Genomic DNA, 18,161 nt, shown 5'->3' on the forward strand with positions numbered 1-18,161 from the left:
CTTGAAAGATTTGGCTCCAAATTTCATAACAATCTACTCTTTAGATGCTAAATTTGTGTACCAAATGTTATCCATATAGCTCTCTGTTTTGTAGTTATCATGTTAAATTATATGCAAACAACTGGTCAGATAGACTTCCTCTGAATGAATTTCACTCAAAATTTGATAAAAATCTACAAACTTGGTGTAAAGGCTATATGCTAAATTTCATCAGTCTATCTCGAAACATTTTTTTAGCTATCATGCTCCCAGAGAGACGGACATAATTCTAAAAATATCTCATCCGAACTTAGGGATGTCTAAAATGTGGAGATGCATTAAAATTTCGAGTTCAAATTTTTTGATGATTACAATACTTCCTCTCTATATACTTTGTACACAAGAAAGTAAAAGATTATAAAAATGCAGGAAACTACATCTTTGTAACCTTTAGATAAGAAGTACTAAAATACAGAAGCATAAGTACTGACAAAATAATATTTTTCAATGAAAAAGTGTTTTGCACAGAACTATGTTATAAGGCTAAAAATGTTATAGATTCAGCAAGCTTTGAAGATTTGGCTGAAAACCTTCGAACTATTCAATGCTTTCACAGCAAACATTCTGTAATGATTTGGGTAGATATTTTTTACCCCAAAAAAGAAATAAATATTCCAGCAAAATTCTGCACCATCACACTGAGAAAATATGCATGGGCTCAACTGTCTCACTTTTATTCAGCAAGAAGATTGACCACCTTCTTCACTGGATCTAGTTATTTAGATTATTTCATTTGGGGAATTTTAGAGACTAAAGTAAATACTACATAGCACAAAAGTTTGGACTCTCTTAAAAATTTCATAACATACAAATGGAACAGATTATCTCTTAAAATAATTTGTGCTGTAATCAGATATTGGTATGAGATATTATCTTTAGTTACCAATAATGATGATGGTCAATTCAAATTAAATTATTTGATGATAAATATTCATTTATGATATTCATCATTTTGATGTATTTATCATTCTCTATTTAATGTCAGTAAAATAAAGTGACTCAATATTTGTAACAGTATTTAATAGCTACCATGCATATTTTGTATTTCCTAATTTCTAAAAAGGCAATTTTAACAAAGCTGCCCCCCCCCCAGACAATCATTTATGACGTAAAAGCTCGCTCCATAGATCAGTTGAGTTGAAGATGATAAAAATCAGCAGCTTCTTTTTAACATAAATGCCTTAAAAAATCAAAAACAAATGAGCAATTCATTCCAAACCTTTTCCACAAATTTAATGAAACAGAATAAACAGGATTGCACTTTGCTAGATTTTTATCTAATGAGACAGCACCAATTCTTCAGGACTATTAGCTCTAGACCTCTTTTTATGGATCACAATTAAGACAATGATGGAAAACCATAAGTAAGTGTACAAAATGCAATATTTCTAATCAGCATATATTATCAGCATAATTAAGACAACGATGGAAAGCCATAAGTAAGTGTACAAAATGCAATATTTCTAATCAGCATATATTATAAATGCAAACAGCAATGGATTAAAATGCTTTATGTAATTTAAAGTGAATCAATTTAATGTGAATACTCACTTGGTATTTGATTTGAAATGCTTTATATAGCGCATAATTATCACCATATTTTATAAATTATTCAGATTTCAATTAACTGCTGTTAAATTTTAAATTAATATTTAACTTTCAGTTTGATGACATGTTGATAAATGTTGAAAAATGATTTCTTCATTGTTTATTCTATTTTTGTATGCATTTCATTATTAAAAAATAATGAACTTACTTTGAAAAAGAATCAATAACAAAAAGAATAGTAAAACTTTCCAAGTAAAGAGTCATAGAGCTTTTTAAGGTTTAATAGTGTTCAGCTTCCTACCAAACAATAAAAAATTTTACAAAATTCAAGCAAAATTTCCTGTGGTCACTATATAATACAAAAATTTCTGCAGGGATATACTAGAAAATGTATCAAAATAGGTTGGGTGATTTGCCACAAGTTCTATTAGTCTATTAACCATCATTAAAAGACCAAAAGAAGAATAAACAGCAAAAGAACTACATTAACTTCAAGGCCTCTGCTTCTTAAAGTTTGTATAAAGATTTTTGATTTATGCTGTCCACAGATGAGTATCTATTGCTAAAATATTAAAAAGCATTTTCATCTTGGTACATTATTAAATACACTGTACCAAAACACTTGCTGAAGGTCTCTCAAAGAGATTTATGCTGATGGAGCTCCAAACTCCTTTCTTTCTTTCATAAAATCTACATATAGCCATTAAATTAAAAGCATAAACTACACAGGACATTCCATTACTACATATTAGACAAATTCCCTCCAGACAACAACAATTCTACTTCATGTTTAAAACATATTTAATTAAAAAATAAATCAATCAATTCTTAAAAAGCAGATTGTAAGTTGCCAGCTTTGGATCTTATATTCAACATTTGATATATAATTTTTTAATAAAAACCGATTCTAATAAGTGATCTGTTTGCCTCCATTCCATATTGCTTCTGATTCTCGGATAATAATCAAATAGAAAACCTTCCTATGTGTAAATCACAGTTCTTTCTGAAGAAAATTCTTTTCACAGCATAGTATATACAAAAGTTAAAATGGAAACTAAGCAAAGATATTAATCAGGCATGCAGCTATATTTCAGAGGTAATGAATGTAATATATTCACATTTTACTTATTCCAAAGATAATGAAAAAATTGACACTTAAACAAAAACAAATTTGTTAAATATACTTACATTCTGATACAAATTTTCACCTGCAAACTGGTTATATACAAACCGCTCCACAAGACTAGTTTTACCAGAAAATTCCCTTCCCAGGAGAACAATTTTAATATCTACTTTACTCATTTTTCTTTACACACTCTAAAAATAAAATTAAAGAAAAATAAGACTTCTAATAATTGCTGTTACAAAATACTTTGATATATACTGCATACTTATAAAGTTTAATAGAAATATAAAACTGTCTCTAATATCCCTATTTTATGATACTATTGGATATAAAATATATGGCTGCTAATACTGTATATATTTTTGTTCATATCTCTTTTGTGTGAGATTATTTAATTTGTAAGCAACAAAAAAAGGTTAATTTATAAAATAAGAAAGTTTTCAATGCCTTAATTTCTATTAATTTAAGAGTGTAAAGGGTTTAAATGGTAATAAAAGATGATAAAACTAGTAATTAAGGCTTTGCCAAAAGTATTATAAAATTATTTCTTAGTACATTTTCAGTTAACACTTTGCTAGCATATTGTAGCTCAGAGCATTTAACATTTTTTGTACAATAATATTAAAAACGTTTCCTTTTTTGATAAAAGGAGAGGGATGGATTTAAAATACAAAGTTTATAATGAGATCTTATATTATTTCATGAAGAAAAAAATCACAAGAATATAAGTCTTATAACTATTTATGATAACCACTTACACTGTTAAAAAAAATAACATTTTATAATTGAAATCATAAAACAAATTATTTATAGGATATGTTTTGATAAAATTATAAATGAGGCTTTGAATCTGCAAAACTAATAAAAGACTCATTAGTAAAATGTTCACCAATGAGTCCTTACATGACAGTTACATGGATATGATTATCCAGTTACATATTTAATTTATACCATTTTACAAAATAAAAATTCGTGTTTTAAAATAAATCACATTCAATCTTTTAGTCAAATTATGTAAATAAAATATTATTTGGAAAATAAAAATAAAAAATCTTTTAAACAACAACTTGATTTTGTTCTTCATTATCAGACAAAAAGTTTCATTCTCAAGATGATTTTATAGTTCATTATTGAATCACGATGAAGAACCTATGAAGCATATTCACAGTCAATGCTAAAACACAGAAAAAGAGAGTATGGTAATATGCCTGTAATTTGAAAAGGGACTTTTATCAAATAACTAACACAACATTACTTTTAGGTGCTTATTCATGTGATATGGCAGTCTTTTAAGCCTATAGAGTTTATACAGTAATAAGACCCAATAGACATGAAAAAAGCCAGAAATTCATGCAGCTTAAAACACTTTTTAAACCTGTATTTAAATAGTTAGAAAAATAAAGAATTTAAATGAATAAAAATTATTATATGTGTGTGTGTGTGTGTGTGTGTGTGTGTGTGTGTGTGTGTGTGTGTGTGTGTGTGTGTGTGTGTGTGTGTGTGTGTGTGTGTGTGTGTGCATGCGTTTGTTTTGGGAGGGGCAATAAGAAGAATAGAAATTCTTTTTATATCACAGTTAAATTCTTCATAATTAAGGAAAGTATTCATTTTTAGAAGCTTTTAAAATTACTTTGCATATAAACTATGCCCAGGAACTCAACCAACATACTTCTCACAGAAATGTAAAAGATAAAAAAGAGAACTGAATGAAAGCATTCAGAGCTTATATACCTTCAAAAAGTGGATTTTACTGAAATTTAGCTGAGCCAGCATTTATTTTAGCTATGTGATTTTCATGTGAAACAACATCTTACCGCTGGACAGTTACAGAAATTAGTCCCCGAGAAGCACAGAAAAGTCAAAACTCCACATAACTTTGAAGTTTAAATTCAAGTAGTCAGAAAATAATTTCAAGAATGTGGATAAATTGAATTTATTACATATACAGGGTGTTGCCGAATTCGAACGACAAATTCAGAGGGGTGATAATAGGCATCAAGAGGATAAAGAATCGCCTTACAACATGGGTTCCCAAACGTCGTTTAGGGAGTGAAAATCGCACAAATATAGGGAGTCGGCGAACTTTTGGAAACTGTAAAAAGTTAATAAAAAAATAAAAAATGGTGTTTCAACTATGAATTTTTTTTTAAGTGAAAGCACATTTTTAAAGGCAATTTTTCATGTAAATAAATGCTGATTTGGTGAACCAGGGAGTCGTAAATTATTGAAAACGAAAAAGTAGTTTAGAACCCTTATCTGCAAAAATATTAAAACTTTAAGAAAAATAAAAGCTTGAAAATATAAGGAATTTTCTACTCTTTAATTTAATGTCTGTAGTGTGAAGACTGAGGAGCTTTTAAGATATTGAAGAAAAACTAAAATGTTTGCCGGGAAACATCGGCACCAATGTTTACAGAAGGTATTGCAAAATTCTATCGAAAAATTCTGAGGAGTAATACCAATCATCAAGGAGATAAGAATTTTCAAAGAAATATAAAGTCGCAAACGACGGTGAAATTTATTTGCTGGAATACAAATACAGCATACATTTACAGCACAGACATTTTAACATAAGAAAGGAGACGATGAGAAACTTTTATAAATATTGCTCAGTGTTGCGGCCGCGAAGGTCATTACACAACCGACACCGACGTTTAAAGGACCACCGGACGCGCTCAAACATACCAGATGTTCTTGCGAATTCTCCAGCAGCTACGACGATCCGTGCAATGTATCCAAAGGTGTTTGATAAGCAAGAGATTTCATATGACACCAGAAGAAGAAATCCAAGGGATTAAGGGGCGGGGAACGTGGAGGCCAATCAACAGGTCCACCACGTTCTATCAACGTCCCAGGATATGTATGATCTAGGTAGTTACGCACAGAATTTAAAAAATGCGCTGGTGCACCAACATGCATTAACCACATGTTCTGGCATGCAATGGCCGGTATTTCCTGCAGTAAATCCGGAAGGACGTGCTGCAAGAAAACAAGGTACTTCCTCCACTGAGGCGTTCGGGCCCTGCACTTGGCCTCGTTATTTTGAAGGATAATGTCTCCAGCAACCGTCTATTAATATTTGCAAAGGTGCTGTGGTAAGGACAACGCCTACTTGGATATTGCTATTGGTATATTCTTTATGCTAGCCATCCATTACCATCCGCTCGGTGGTAAATTAAATGCATATCCGCATATTCGTCATTCGTGAAACCTGACATGTTGTTTGCGAATGAAATTTATCGACAATCATCTGCACTGCTTTTTAATGAATACAAGCTGTTTTTATATTCACAGATTAAACGTCTCCTGCGACCCTATCTTTTATGAAAATCTTTCATCTCCTTAATGCCTACTACCACTTCTCTAAATTTACCTTTCGAATTTGGCAACACCCTCTGTAAACATCGGTACCGATGTTGCAGCGATGTTTCCTGGCAAATATTTTAGTTTTTCTTGATTATCTTAAAACCTCCTCAGTTTTCACACTACAGACTTTTATCAAATTAAAGAGTATAAAATTCCTTATATTTGCAAGCTTTTATTTTTCTTAAAGTTTTAATATTTTTGCAGATAAGGGTTCTAAACTACTTTTTCGTTTTCAATAATTTACGTCCCCCTGGTTCATCAAATCGGCATGTTATTTACATAAAAAATAGCCTTTAAGAATGTGCTCTCACTTTTAAAAAATTCATAGCTGAAACACCTTTTGTTATTTTTTTATTAATTTTTTACAGTTTCCAAAAGATCGCCGACTCCTTATATTTTTGCGATTTTCAACCCATAAACGTCGTTTGGGACCCCATATCGTATGGTAATTCTTTATCCTCTTGATGCCTCCTATCACCCTTCTGAATTTGTCCGTCGAATTCGGCAACACCCTGTATATATATTAAAATAATAATTATAATAGTAACACTGATGCTTGTATTTGTGAGAAACTATATTCTTTCATTTGTTAGTAGACATGAAATTTAACTGATGTTTCTAGAAGTTTTGTACATGTTTTTCCTTTTCCAATAGCAATCTAGTTTCTTTAATATTGCTTATTTAGTTGCTTCATGTTATAATAACTGAAACAAATATCATTTTTCTTCCAGTTATCATACTGATAACTCATAAATTTTAAAATAATCTTTATCCCCTAAAAAACTATGACATAATAACTCTATATAAAGCTCTAAATAAATCAAATATTTTCTAGAATGATTGTAGAATTTTCTTCTTCTCTCAGCACCAATTCTTTTATCACTCTCTAGGCAGCTATTTATTTTCAATATAAGTACATTTCTTAGTAATACTGAAACAATCTCTGAAATACTTTCCCTCATAATTCTTAGTAACACAGATCTGGAGCTCCCTAAAGCACCCCGCCCTTTTTTAGAGACAGAGATAAAATAAACTGAAATCAAATATTTATTTCCCTCTTTTTTTTCTCTAAAATTTAACAGTAATATTTTACTTGTATTAAGAAACATATTCTTGACAAAATCTCTTTCAAAGTGCATTCATTAAAAAATAATTAAAAATACCCCCCCCCCTCTTCCCCAGCAGAATAAAATTTAGAGTATAGCCATTGTAGTACAACCCAAAATACAGAATTAAAATATCAGGCAGGTATTATGTCTGGTTAATGAAGAAGTTACTTTAATTCAAAAGAGAGAATAACCCATTATACTTCCATATTCTCTACAAAAATTTCTATTGAAAAAATCTTTAGAAATGCTGATTGGCTAAAATGAAAATAGTAATGTTGGTACCAGACAAGGAATTTAATTAATCAAATTTATAAACATGAGTTTGATTATGAAAATAAAAGCTCATAACAATCATTTTCTTCTTTTTTTTACTATACAAGATTTAAACTTTTAGCTTTTAATTAGTAAAATTTAATTATATAATGCCCACAAGAAAATATGAAATACTAACAGTTAATCAAATTTACTTTCTCAGCCAAAAAGGAAAGAAAATAATAATAATAGTGAGGAATATCTTAAGAGAGGACAGAAAAATATATAAGTGACATATAAAAATATAGTAAGGAAAAGTGCTGTACCTTTCCCAGATCAATATTATTTTTAAAATTGATTTCATGTGTAATATGACAATTCTGTCGCAAATGCATTAATTCTGCTTAGTTTTGCATTTATCACATGCATCTTATCACATTTTAGATAAAAATGTTCAATTTTAACTTTTTTTTTTTTTTTCTAAATCTTGCACAATGGTCAGTGGTACAACATAGTGTTGTACCTCTCATTAGAGGGTATTGTACCTTTAACTTAAGAATTATTATGAAAACAAACATAAAGGAGAAAATAGATTTTATTCACACAAAACAATGAAATAGCTATTTTTGAAGGAAAAAAAAATTACATGAGTCCATAGTTTTCAAAAGTTTCATTCTTTATAAAATATATTCATCATGCTATTATTTAATAATTGGAAAATATCTTCCCTGTAGTCTGAAAAATTTATCATTACTTTCAAACTTCATTGTTTTCCTAACTTTTTTTTTTATGGTCGTGGTGGTGGTTGAAGGAAGAATAAAACAAAGGAGTTTCTTTTAAACCCATTTCTCGCAGAAGGATAATATTTGATTTCAATGTCTATAAAACTAATTTTTCAGGAATTGTTTGTGACAATCTTTGATTTATATTTTGGTCCTCCTTTATTTGCTCCTTTTTTTGGTGAACCCTAGAGGGCCTTTCATTTTCAGAAGATATAACGAAAGAGGTTGATTGTATATTTAGACTGACAGTACTTTGGGTCAGAATCTGCACTAACAAACCAGCAGTGGCTGAATCATGCATGACATTATGATATACCATAGGCTTATGAGTTACATATGAAAGTAGAAGTCTCATTAAAAGGAACAAAACCTGTAACACTGATTTCATCATTGTATTTAAAATTATAGACAATGTAAAGGTATTTATAGCCAATTTGGCCACATCATAAATAACAGGTTTACTGTTATTAGCTGGAGTTAATATCCAGTTGTTCATTATCTGGTTGTAGTAAGATCTGAAAGAACCAAATACATCCTGTCAAACAGCTGTATTTGTTGTTTGTCATGAGGATGAAGATTCATGATAATCACACCATTTTTTATATGTTATCTCAATATTAGGAATAGTTATGCCAGTTACGCAGTTATCCAGGAATAACAGAGCAGGTTTTTCAGAACTTGGTGGGATATAATCAATAAAGTATTTAAAAAATTGAAGAAAAGTAGTCTTGTAAAGTAATCTAAAGATAGAAAAGAAATCTTGTAAGAAAAGAATCATAACTAAAAAGTAATTGAAAGATTAAATCACTTAGATTAAGATACTGTGTAGTATCATACAACAAATTATAAATTGAAGTATGCTTAGAAATATTTTAATACACCTTCAAAAGTAAACTTCCAATCCATAGAAAAATGAAAAGGCAAAAATTTACTTCAAGTATCTAAAAACGTATCTCCCTGCCAACAAGTACAATGGTTATCATGTTGGGAGTGAAAATCTCTTACAAAATGTCACATGACAAAGGTCGAATAGATATGGTTACTGTTTACTTCACAATCTGTAAAAAAGATCTTAGATCAAGTATCTCTAGTTTTCTCGAAATAAGAGGTATTGTAACTCTGATCTACTCAAAGGAATAACACATCATGGCAGTCAAAGGTATAGCAAGCACCAGTTTCATATTTAAACCTCTATAGCTCAATTTTGATTAGGAATAAAAAAATCAGTTTGCACAAAATAAGACTAATAATCTGTCTATAATATGCATACACTAATATTATTTCTTAATGTATCAAAAATCGTCATGAGGTGAAAGGTGATATTTGTAATGCTTAATTTTTAGTTGTGAAATTAGATAAATATTTTTAATCAGCACGGTAAGTAAGGGTTTTTAACCCAACAACTCATGATCAAATCCTTCCTTTTTTACTTAGAAATTTAGGTTGGGGGAAGGGGGACTTGAACTTGTTATTTCCTCTACCTTCATGGGAAAACTAAAAGAACAGCAGAAAAGAGTGCAACAAGATAGCATATTTTTTACTGGAGGGATTGGGATTAAATTACCATATGCATGTGCTGGTATTTCATATTCATTTAACATCACTGCTAAGACAGTGTGCAAACATGAGCAGCAGAATCAGATATCTTCTCACAAGCATTCCTACTAATAGTGAAAATAACTCAGATTCGTGTGATACTAATGAAACTTTGGAAATTGATCATGATACCTAATTGGAAAAAGAATCAGATTTTGTCAAGTAGAAACAGTTTGAATACCTTAAAAAATATAGAATCTAGAAAAGTCTTTTTTTTTTTTTCTCTTGTGAAAAATGACACAAATCTTTATATAAAATGCTTCCTCTAAAAACTATCTTAATATTTATGATAAAAATAAATCAAATTCTGAATGATAAAAGTAATTTTTTCAGCATATATATATATATACACAAAAATTAATGAACAAGAATTTTCAAATTGGAATGCTCTCAAAAAATCTTAAATGTAAACTATGAGTAAAATATTGATTTTCTTGTACTTCCAACACTTTTACACAGAAAAAGGCAATATACTTTCAAAATAATAAGTTTTACATGAATGGAAAGGAAGAAAAGAAAGAATACATAAAAGTTATGAAAAACGAGATATAGTCTTATTAAAAAAACACATCTGGGCCTTTAACCTTTTCAACCTGGCTTTTGCATGTTTAAAATTTGAAATCCCATGTAAAAATGGTTCTTTCTACAATAACTCATGAAAAAGTACAATTTCATTACCCAATATGAAATGAAGTCCTATTTCTGGGATATATAGGCCCATTAAGGCTGAAAGTACTAAACAAATTTGCATAAAAATATATTCTCATACTCAGATCATATATCAATTTGCACAAATAGCCCAATATATACATATAAACATAAATGCCTGTCAATTTTGGGTCAAAATCACCCATAGTGTGTGTTAATATTCCGAGAATGGATGCATGTACTGAAGAATAAGTTATACCATTAAAAAATGGTCTTAGTACTAAACACACACAAAAAAAAAATTATCACCAGCTGTCAACAAAGGCAGAAATGGTTAAAAGAACAACACTCTCCCCTACATATAAGATTGTTTTCTTCAAAAAAATGAAGTTCAGATAATACATGTTTCTAAAATCAGAAATAGAGCAATTCAATAAATTCTTTTAACTATGTTAATACTGTACAAATATTAATCTTCATTTTATAATACCTAGTTTTTACTTTTTTCCTAATGAAATATTAAGCAGAAAGATACCAGATATTCAAAAACCATTAATAGTTAATAAAATAGAATTTTCGAAGACATGTTTATTTATAATTAATTCACACCCGATTGGAGACATTGAACACTCAAATGGATAATTTTAATCATCATCGGCAATAATTTATTAAAGTCAAAACATTAAAACATGTCTTTTTAATGTATTTCAAATTGATATAAAGAGTTATTGAATTTGTATGCACTGTAACTTAATGCACTTGACACAACTAAAAAAAAAAAATGTGCAGCAAAATTCAAGACAGCCCACTCATAAGAATTTTATAAACGATATAATTGTCAACATAGATTGTCGCATATGCATGGCTACAAGCATCAAAAACTATATGTCTACTGATGCAACAGAAATAATACAGTATGTTTAAAAGTATAACATCTTACCAATCAGATAAAAATATAATGGTAGAACGAACTTGTGGCTTTCTATCTTCATTACCACATTGCTATTAGTCAACTTTTATTCTTTGCAGTTCATGCTTTCAACGACAAAGTTTATATAAGAACATATATTTAACTCCGCTTCAAATCAAAACAAAATATGGTGTACATTGTCACGCAAATAATAACGAACGAGACATTCAAATATTTCAGAAATAAAAAGATAACAACAATCTAAGTCATGACGATCTGTCACTGCTAACTTTAGAAATTTTGGCTGAAACTTGTTGAAAGTTGTTTACAATATCCTACTATCGACCAATAAGAATGCGTATTTCAATGAAAGGCGTGGTTTAAGTTGCATGATGCAATACCAAATTGTTTTGTTGTGTTTTCAGTTCAGTTATTGTCACACTATTAAATTTAACATTAGAATTATCAATAAATTTGTGCATTCCTCGTGATATTTCTAACAAGGGGAGGGTACAGGGTTGAAATTTGAGATCGGAATGAGATTTAGCATAATGATAATATACATTTAGAATGTTCATTCATGAAAATATTAAAACGCAATGGCCAATCAATTTCGAGAAAATGGTCCTCAAACTTTTGGTAAAGCTTATATACTGATAACTTGACAACCGTCTCGGTGATCCCGATGGCATGGTTGTTTAGGTAAATGTCTCGTAAACGGAAGGTCGAGGTTCGAGCCTGGTTATGATTTTTCTTCTTTAATAACTTTTATTCAATTAAAAATTTATAAATACTCTTAATTAATATGTTTTTAATTTTTTCATCCAAAGTAAATATTTATTATCAAAATATATAATGATAAAATTACAATTTCAAAAGAAAAAAATTATAAAAACAGATGCATTTTTAAACAAAATAAAATTATTTAAATTTAATTAACTATTACAGATAATTTTAATTAATATGCTATTTATTTTTATGCGAGGATAAATGTTTATTATTTTAATACTTAAATTGTAATTTAATATTTAAAAAATAGTAATAAATATAACATAAATGGTGATAATTATTAATTACAAATACTCACATCGTTAAAAAAATTGTTCAATATTTCAAAAAAATTATCCTATATACATTTACTTTCGATTATATACAAGAACCAGAATGGTGACTATAGTAAAAATATTGGAAAAAAAATATATTTCGAGATCTTGCACAACTGATAAATGATGATTGTCCACAAAAGCAAGGTTCCTTTAAGAGATCTATGGGGAAACAAACTTCATTTGCATTTAAAAATATATCTTTCATCAGAAAGTTGGGCAGCGTACTATGCATACCCTATCATCTTATTAAAAATTGAGAATGACAATCAATTGAATTTTTACTCTATCTTCGCAAGTATTTATTTCCTAATCATGTTAATTAAATAAGAATTTTGTATACGCTTAATATGCTTTGAACCATTTGCCTACGCATTCAATAAATTAACTCCTGCTTTCTACTATTTCTTTTCATTACTTCAGTTGGCAGAGGCGGCGGCAGAGATTTGCTGACGAGGGGGCAAGGCAACTCCGACAGGGGGGCAGGAGCAATTTATCTTATTTGGCTTCAAAATAACACATAATAATTAATTCTATATTAATTAATTACATTGATTTTATTAATTTTACATTTAATTAACAAAAAATTAAGTATTATTTATTATTATTAAGTATTATTTTAAATTAATTATTATAATTTTTTTTATTCAGATGCTGACCCTTGCTTTCACTAAAAATTTATAAAGATATTTGCAAAAAATGCTCTCAATTTTTTCCCCCCTGACCGTCAAAAGATTGTTAATATTTGAGTCTATTTTTTTATGAGACTCTCAAGATTTAATTTCTCTGAGATCTAATTTATTTCATTCTAGATTTCGCATATAGATAGAAATACAAATTGTGCCAGAATGACATGTCACGAAAAAAAAAAAAAAATAACGTAATCCCCGAACTAAAATAATTTTTAAATAAAGATTGGAATAACGAGCAGGAATTCAGATACATTTCGAATCCGTACGATGTATTTCGAATTAGTGCGTGGGCTGAACAAAAATGTACTCTAATTCGGACATGAACAATTTAGAATGCGGAAAAGATACAATGATGTTGTTTTTTATGAAAGTTGGAAAAAATGTTTTGCAAATATATGAATGAAATATTTTATAGAAGAAATGAAAAATGTTCTTGTGACAAATTGACTACTTAAACATTAGATTCTTCATCTATTTATTCTTCAATGTATATTTAGGCTTAACAAACCAAAGCATTTTATTAGGAAACAATTATATCTTGAATAGAACTCCCCTATCTTCATTTTTAGTCATGCGTTCTTATGGTTAAGTACTTTTTTCCACCGAAGTTTTGCAACTGGCCCATAAGCCTCTCACAAAGTTAGTTTTATCCCCTCAGTTACATGTGTTGAGTTTTCTTAATCCCTTCATATACACTGACAAGTCTGATTCGAGCATAGAATTGCTAAATTTTTAATTTTAAATCAGCAATTAAATGAAAGTATTAAGTAATTTAAAATGCACAAGTCACTTGAAAATCCAACATTTCCTCAAATACCTTTATATTATTCTAGGGATTAAAATAATAATAATTGTCCCAAAAATGATGTCCATTTAATTAAGAAGTTAAGTAAATTCGTATATCAAGGGATCACTATGTTATATATAACTATCCCTTGAATGACTATTTTAGTTATCTTTTTATCAAGCCATCCTTATCCAAAGTCCATAAAAAATTTAGGAGAACCTGTAATTATATAGTCTTTGCCACGAAGACAAAAAACTGGGGGGGGGATTAAAAGATACGCTCCCCAATTACATAGTTATAATACTGAATGCAAAATCTGAAGAATTTAGTATTTAACAAATTTAATTCACAATTGAATAACTTTTTTTAGTGTAGCTAAAAAGCTATCATACCACATATATATATTTTTGCCGTCAATTGCGGTCTGTTTTATTTCTTTAGTGTAATAATTTACTGCCTGATAAATTAGACTGCATTAAACAGATATTTTACTGTTAAATTAATTTAATTTATATTTAAGCAATTTACTTATTATAGGAATTTATATTGAATTCACATAATTTGGCTACAGTTAAGCACCTCTTCTTAACATGCATATGCACAAGAGTGTCGAAAGAATAGAATGCTTTATTAAATTTAATTTAACCATTAACTAGATTTTTGTCAGACAATTCTCATAGTGAAATAGATTTTTAAAAAAATCACTAGTTTTCGTTACCGAGGAAGTAACAATTAGATGAAAAAGATGACGATTTATTTTAGAACTCGAAATTGAATGATGAGTCAGGAAAACCAACTGTATCGCCGTATTAATGTGTAATATAAAAGCTTCAATTTCCCTTATAATTCCACTGGTAATCGGACTACTCGATGAAAACATTTTTTTTCTTCATAACCTATGATAACATCGTATCCGAAAGATAAAAATTGGTAGAAAAAATGTGATAGTTTATTCACTTGCCAGTTTATTGATTATTCTACTAAATATAGTACAAATTATAAATTTAATGAACGGCATTTAAATCAGATGACTGAAAATTTGCGGACTTAACATTGTCGACATCCCTCGCATTGAATTCTTAGTCTACCGATTAAAAATGTTTGGTAAAATGTGATACATTGTTCACATGTCGCCTTGTCGATTATATTGCCGAAAGTAGTGCAAATTAAAAGTTTGATGAACGACATTTGAATCAGGTGTCTGAAAATCTGTGGATATGGTGCTCAACATTCATTGCATTCAATTCATATCGGCCGTCCAAAAATTGTCAGTGGAATGCAAATATTTTTTTTCCTTTGTCGGACAAATTATAAGCTCTTTGAACGACATTTTAATCAAATATTTGAAAGACTGCAAGCTTACATCAACAATCACCGCATTGAGTTCATAGTCGACCGACCAAAAAATGTCAAAAAATGCGTCTATAACCTTGTCGATATCTTATTCACTTGTTACCTTGTCGGTTGTATTTCCAAAAGTAGTGCAAATTATAAGCTGAATGAAAGATATTTGAAGCAGATGCCTGAAAATCTGCGAACTTAAGGTCTCAATTGCATTCAGTTCTTAGTCGGTTTATCAAAAACTGTTTGCAAAATACATCCTCTTATTGACCTGGCACACTGTCGATTATTTTGCCAAATATTGTCAAATTGCTCTAACCATTACTTGGATATTTGGAACGTTTACAATATATTAACTTTAAGGTGGTTTTTAAATAATCATGTTTGATGATGCACAACTCTCTACAATCATACGGGGGGGAGGGGCAAGAGGCTGCCGATAGGGGGGAAATTGCCCCCCTTGCCCCCCTGCTACCGCCACATCTGTCAGTTGGGGATGTTTGCTTACATATTTAACAAATATCAGCTGCTCACTTCAATTTTTCAAAATAAATACAGTTTCGTTGAGTTAGAATTGATAATTTATTATAATTAAAATCCAAGAACTTGAAAATTAATTGTTTGAAAAATGACGTAAGCAAGTTAAATTTTCTGTAGCCATTAATGTCATGTTTTTAATTATTTTTCCTTTAAACATTAAATTACAATTTAAGTACTAAAATAATAAACATTTATCCTTGCATAAAAATAAGTAGCATATTAATTAAAATTATCTGTAATAGTTAATTAAATTTAAATAATTTTATTTTGTTTAAAAAATGCATCTGTATTTATAATTCTTTTCTTTTAAAATTTTAATTTTATTATTATGTATTTTGATAATAAATATTTATGTTGGATGAAAAAATTAAAAACATATTAATTAAGAGTATTTGTGAATTTTTAATTGAATAAAAGTTATTAAAAAAGAAAACAAATTCTTAGCCAGGTTCGAACCCGCACCGACTATATACCAGACGGTTACCCAGACAACCATGCCATCGGGACCATTAAGACCGGTGTCAAGTTATCAGTATATAAGCTTTACCAAAAGTTTGAGGACCATTTTCTTCAAATTGACTGGCCATTGCGTTTTAATATTTTCATGAATGAACATTCTAAATTTATCCTCATTATACTAAATCTCATCCCGATCTGAGATTTCAACCCCGTACCCTCCCCTTGTAAGTACAGAACAGATAATATAATGCAGAAGAAATCTAAATTTTATAGGCTTTAATTAAGCAAATTTTAAATAAAAACTTTAGGAAAGAGGAATATTTGATGAACTGTTGTTTTGTAACAAGTATAAAAAAATCACAAATACTACGAACTCTTATTTTGTTTCCAACATGAAAAATCAAAAATACCAAAGATCATTTTGAATATTTTTCTGTTATGTTATCAATATCAAGAAACACAAAAAACAATAATGAATACTATTCACGGAAACGTGTGACTCGCATAATCCACGATTTTTTGAATAAAAAATAATTTTGCTATTGTTATTTTTAAATATTTGTTCCAAATATCTGTTATTTCAATCATATTATTAATTAAAAATTATTAATTAGTATTAAATATATAATTTATTAATTGCAATTAATGCATAATTTACTAATTTAAATAACATGTGATTGAAATAATTTATCTATTTCAGCTTAGTTTTAAATTTGATTTTTTTCAAAACTATTTATTTATTGGAGAAACGCATTTTCTGAAAATTAAAAAAAAAAAATAAAAAAAGGTCATTTCTTTAAAATACTTACTTTAGTTTTATATTCAACAAATAGATAGCGCCCGCAGAGTGAACAGAATAAATGCCATCAGGAAGACATGTCACAGGCAATCAAAAATGATCTTTATTGGAGAGTGCATTGTCATATGCGAATATCGGAAAATCAAGTTCTCTACCATTAAGCGGAGCGTGACTTCACTCTTTCCAGAGAAAATTTTGATAAATTTCTGTTATTATCCTATTTCTGATACGATAATTCCAAGAATTACCGGTCCGTTCACTTTTCAACCCTCTTTATGACTACAGTTACGGGGAGGGGATATTCCCTGAGTACACAAGAGAGGAATATTTTGTGTTTCTGGCATGTTCCGGGAGGGTCGGGTATTAGCCGATATCCCTTCTTTTCTTTCAGAGGTGTTGACTCAGGCAGCGTCATGTCAATACGGGGAGTTGTTCCTTTGCGGTTTTAGATTGTAGGAAATCCACGACTGTGTTTATTCCTTTTCCACTTACAATTTATTTGCTTATGCCCGACTTTAAGATTTTACATTAATATCGTACATAAAATGGAAATCGACTTATTTCTTCGATAACTTTTCGGTACATTCACCAAACAATGATCAATCATAAATTAATTTTTAAGCATTATGAATTAAATTTTTTTTTTTCAATACTCAAGGTAAAAATATCAAAAGTGAGGAAACTTGAGATTCATTTTACTTGAATTTGCAGTTTTTGATAATCATATCTCATTTCTGCTGTTTTTGATACCGAAGTATTCACTAGTGTTTATCATGAGATTTCAAGGTACATTTACCTGAGAATGATCACTTTTATATTAATAAAGTGAAAAGAAAATTTCTTTTTTTTTAAATTTAATTTCCGCGTGTTTTATCACCAAGAGGTCTTATACTCTTTTTTGTTAAATATGTTTTGAAAAAAATGTTAATGTGTAAATATTTCTTATACAAAATACAAACTTTTATGGATGTGATTTCATAGATCGTTATAAAAGAAACCATTGATTTCTACTATGCAATTAGAAATAATCATCAGATGAATGGATTATTAATTAATGAATTAAA

General features: G+C 29.2%; 1 protein-coding gene across 3 annotated transcripts in view; it reads right to left on the reverse strand.

The window, feature by feature from the left end:
• Positions 1-11,698, reverse strand: part of LOC129958579 (ras-related protein Rab-24-like) — a 31,462-nt gene extending 19,764 nt beyond the window's left edge. For 2 of the 3 annotated variants that reach the window (XM_056071152.1, XM_056071151.1), the window contains exons 1-2: positions 11,407-11,698; positions 2,776-2,904 (exon numbers count right to left, since the gene is read on the reverse strand). In XM_056071152.1, coding sequence (XP_055927127.1) covers positions 2,776-2,889 — 114 coding nt within the window. In that variant the 5' untranslated portion in view covers positions 2,890-2,904; positions 11,407-11,698. The remainder of the gene's footprint in view (positions 1-2,775; positions 2,905-11,406) is intronic. The other variant, XM_056071150.1, reaches the window with a different exon arrangement.
• Positions 11,699-18,161: the final 6,463 nt, after the last annotated feature.

This window comes from Argiope bruennichi, chromosome X1 (assembly GCF_947563725.1).
Source record: "Argiope bruennichi chromosome X1, qqArgBrue1.1, whole genome shotgun sequence".
Taxonomy (NCBI): Eukaryota; Metazoa; Arthropoda; class Arachnida; order Araneae; family Araneidae; genus Argiope; species Argiope bruennichi.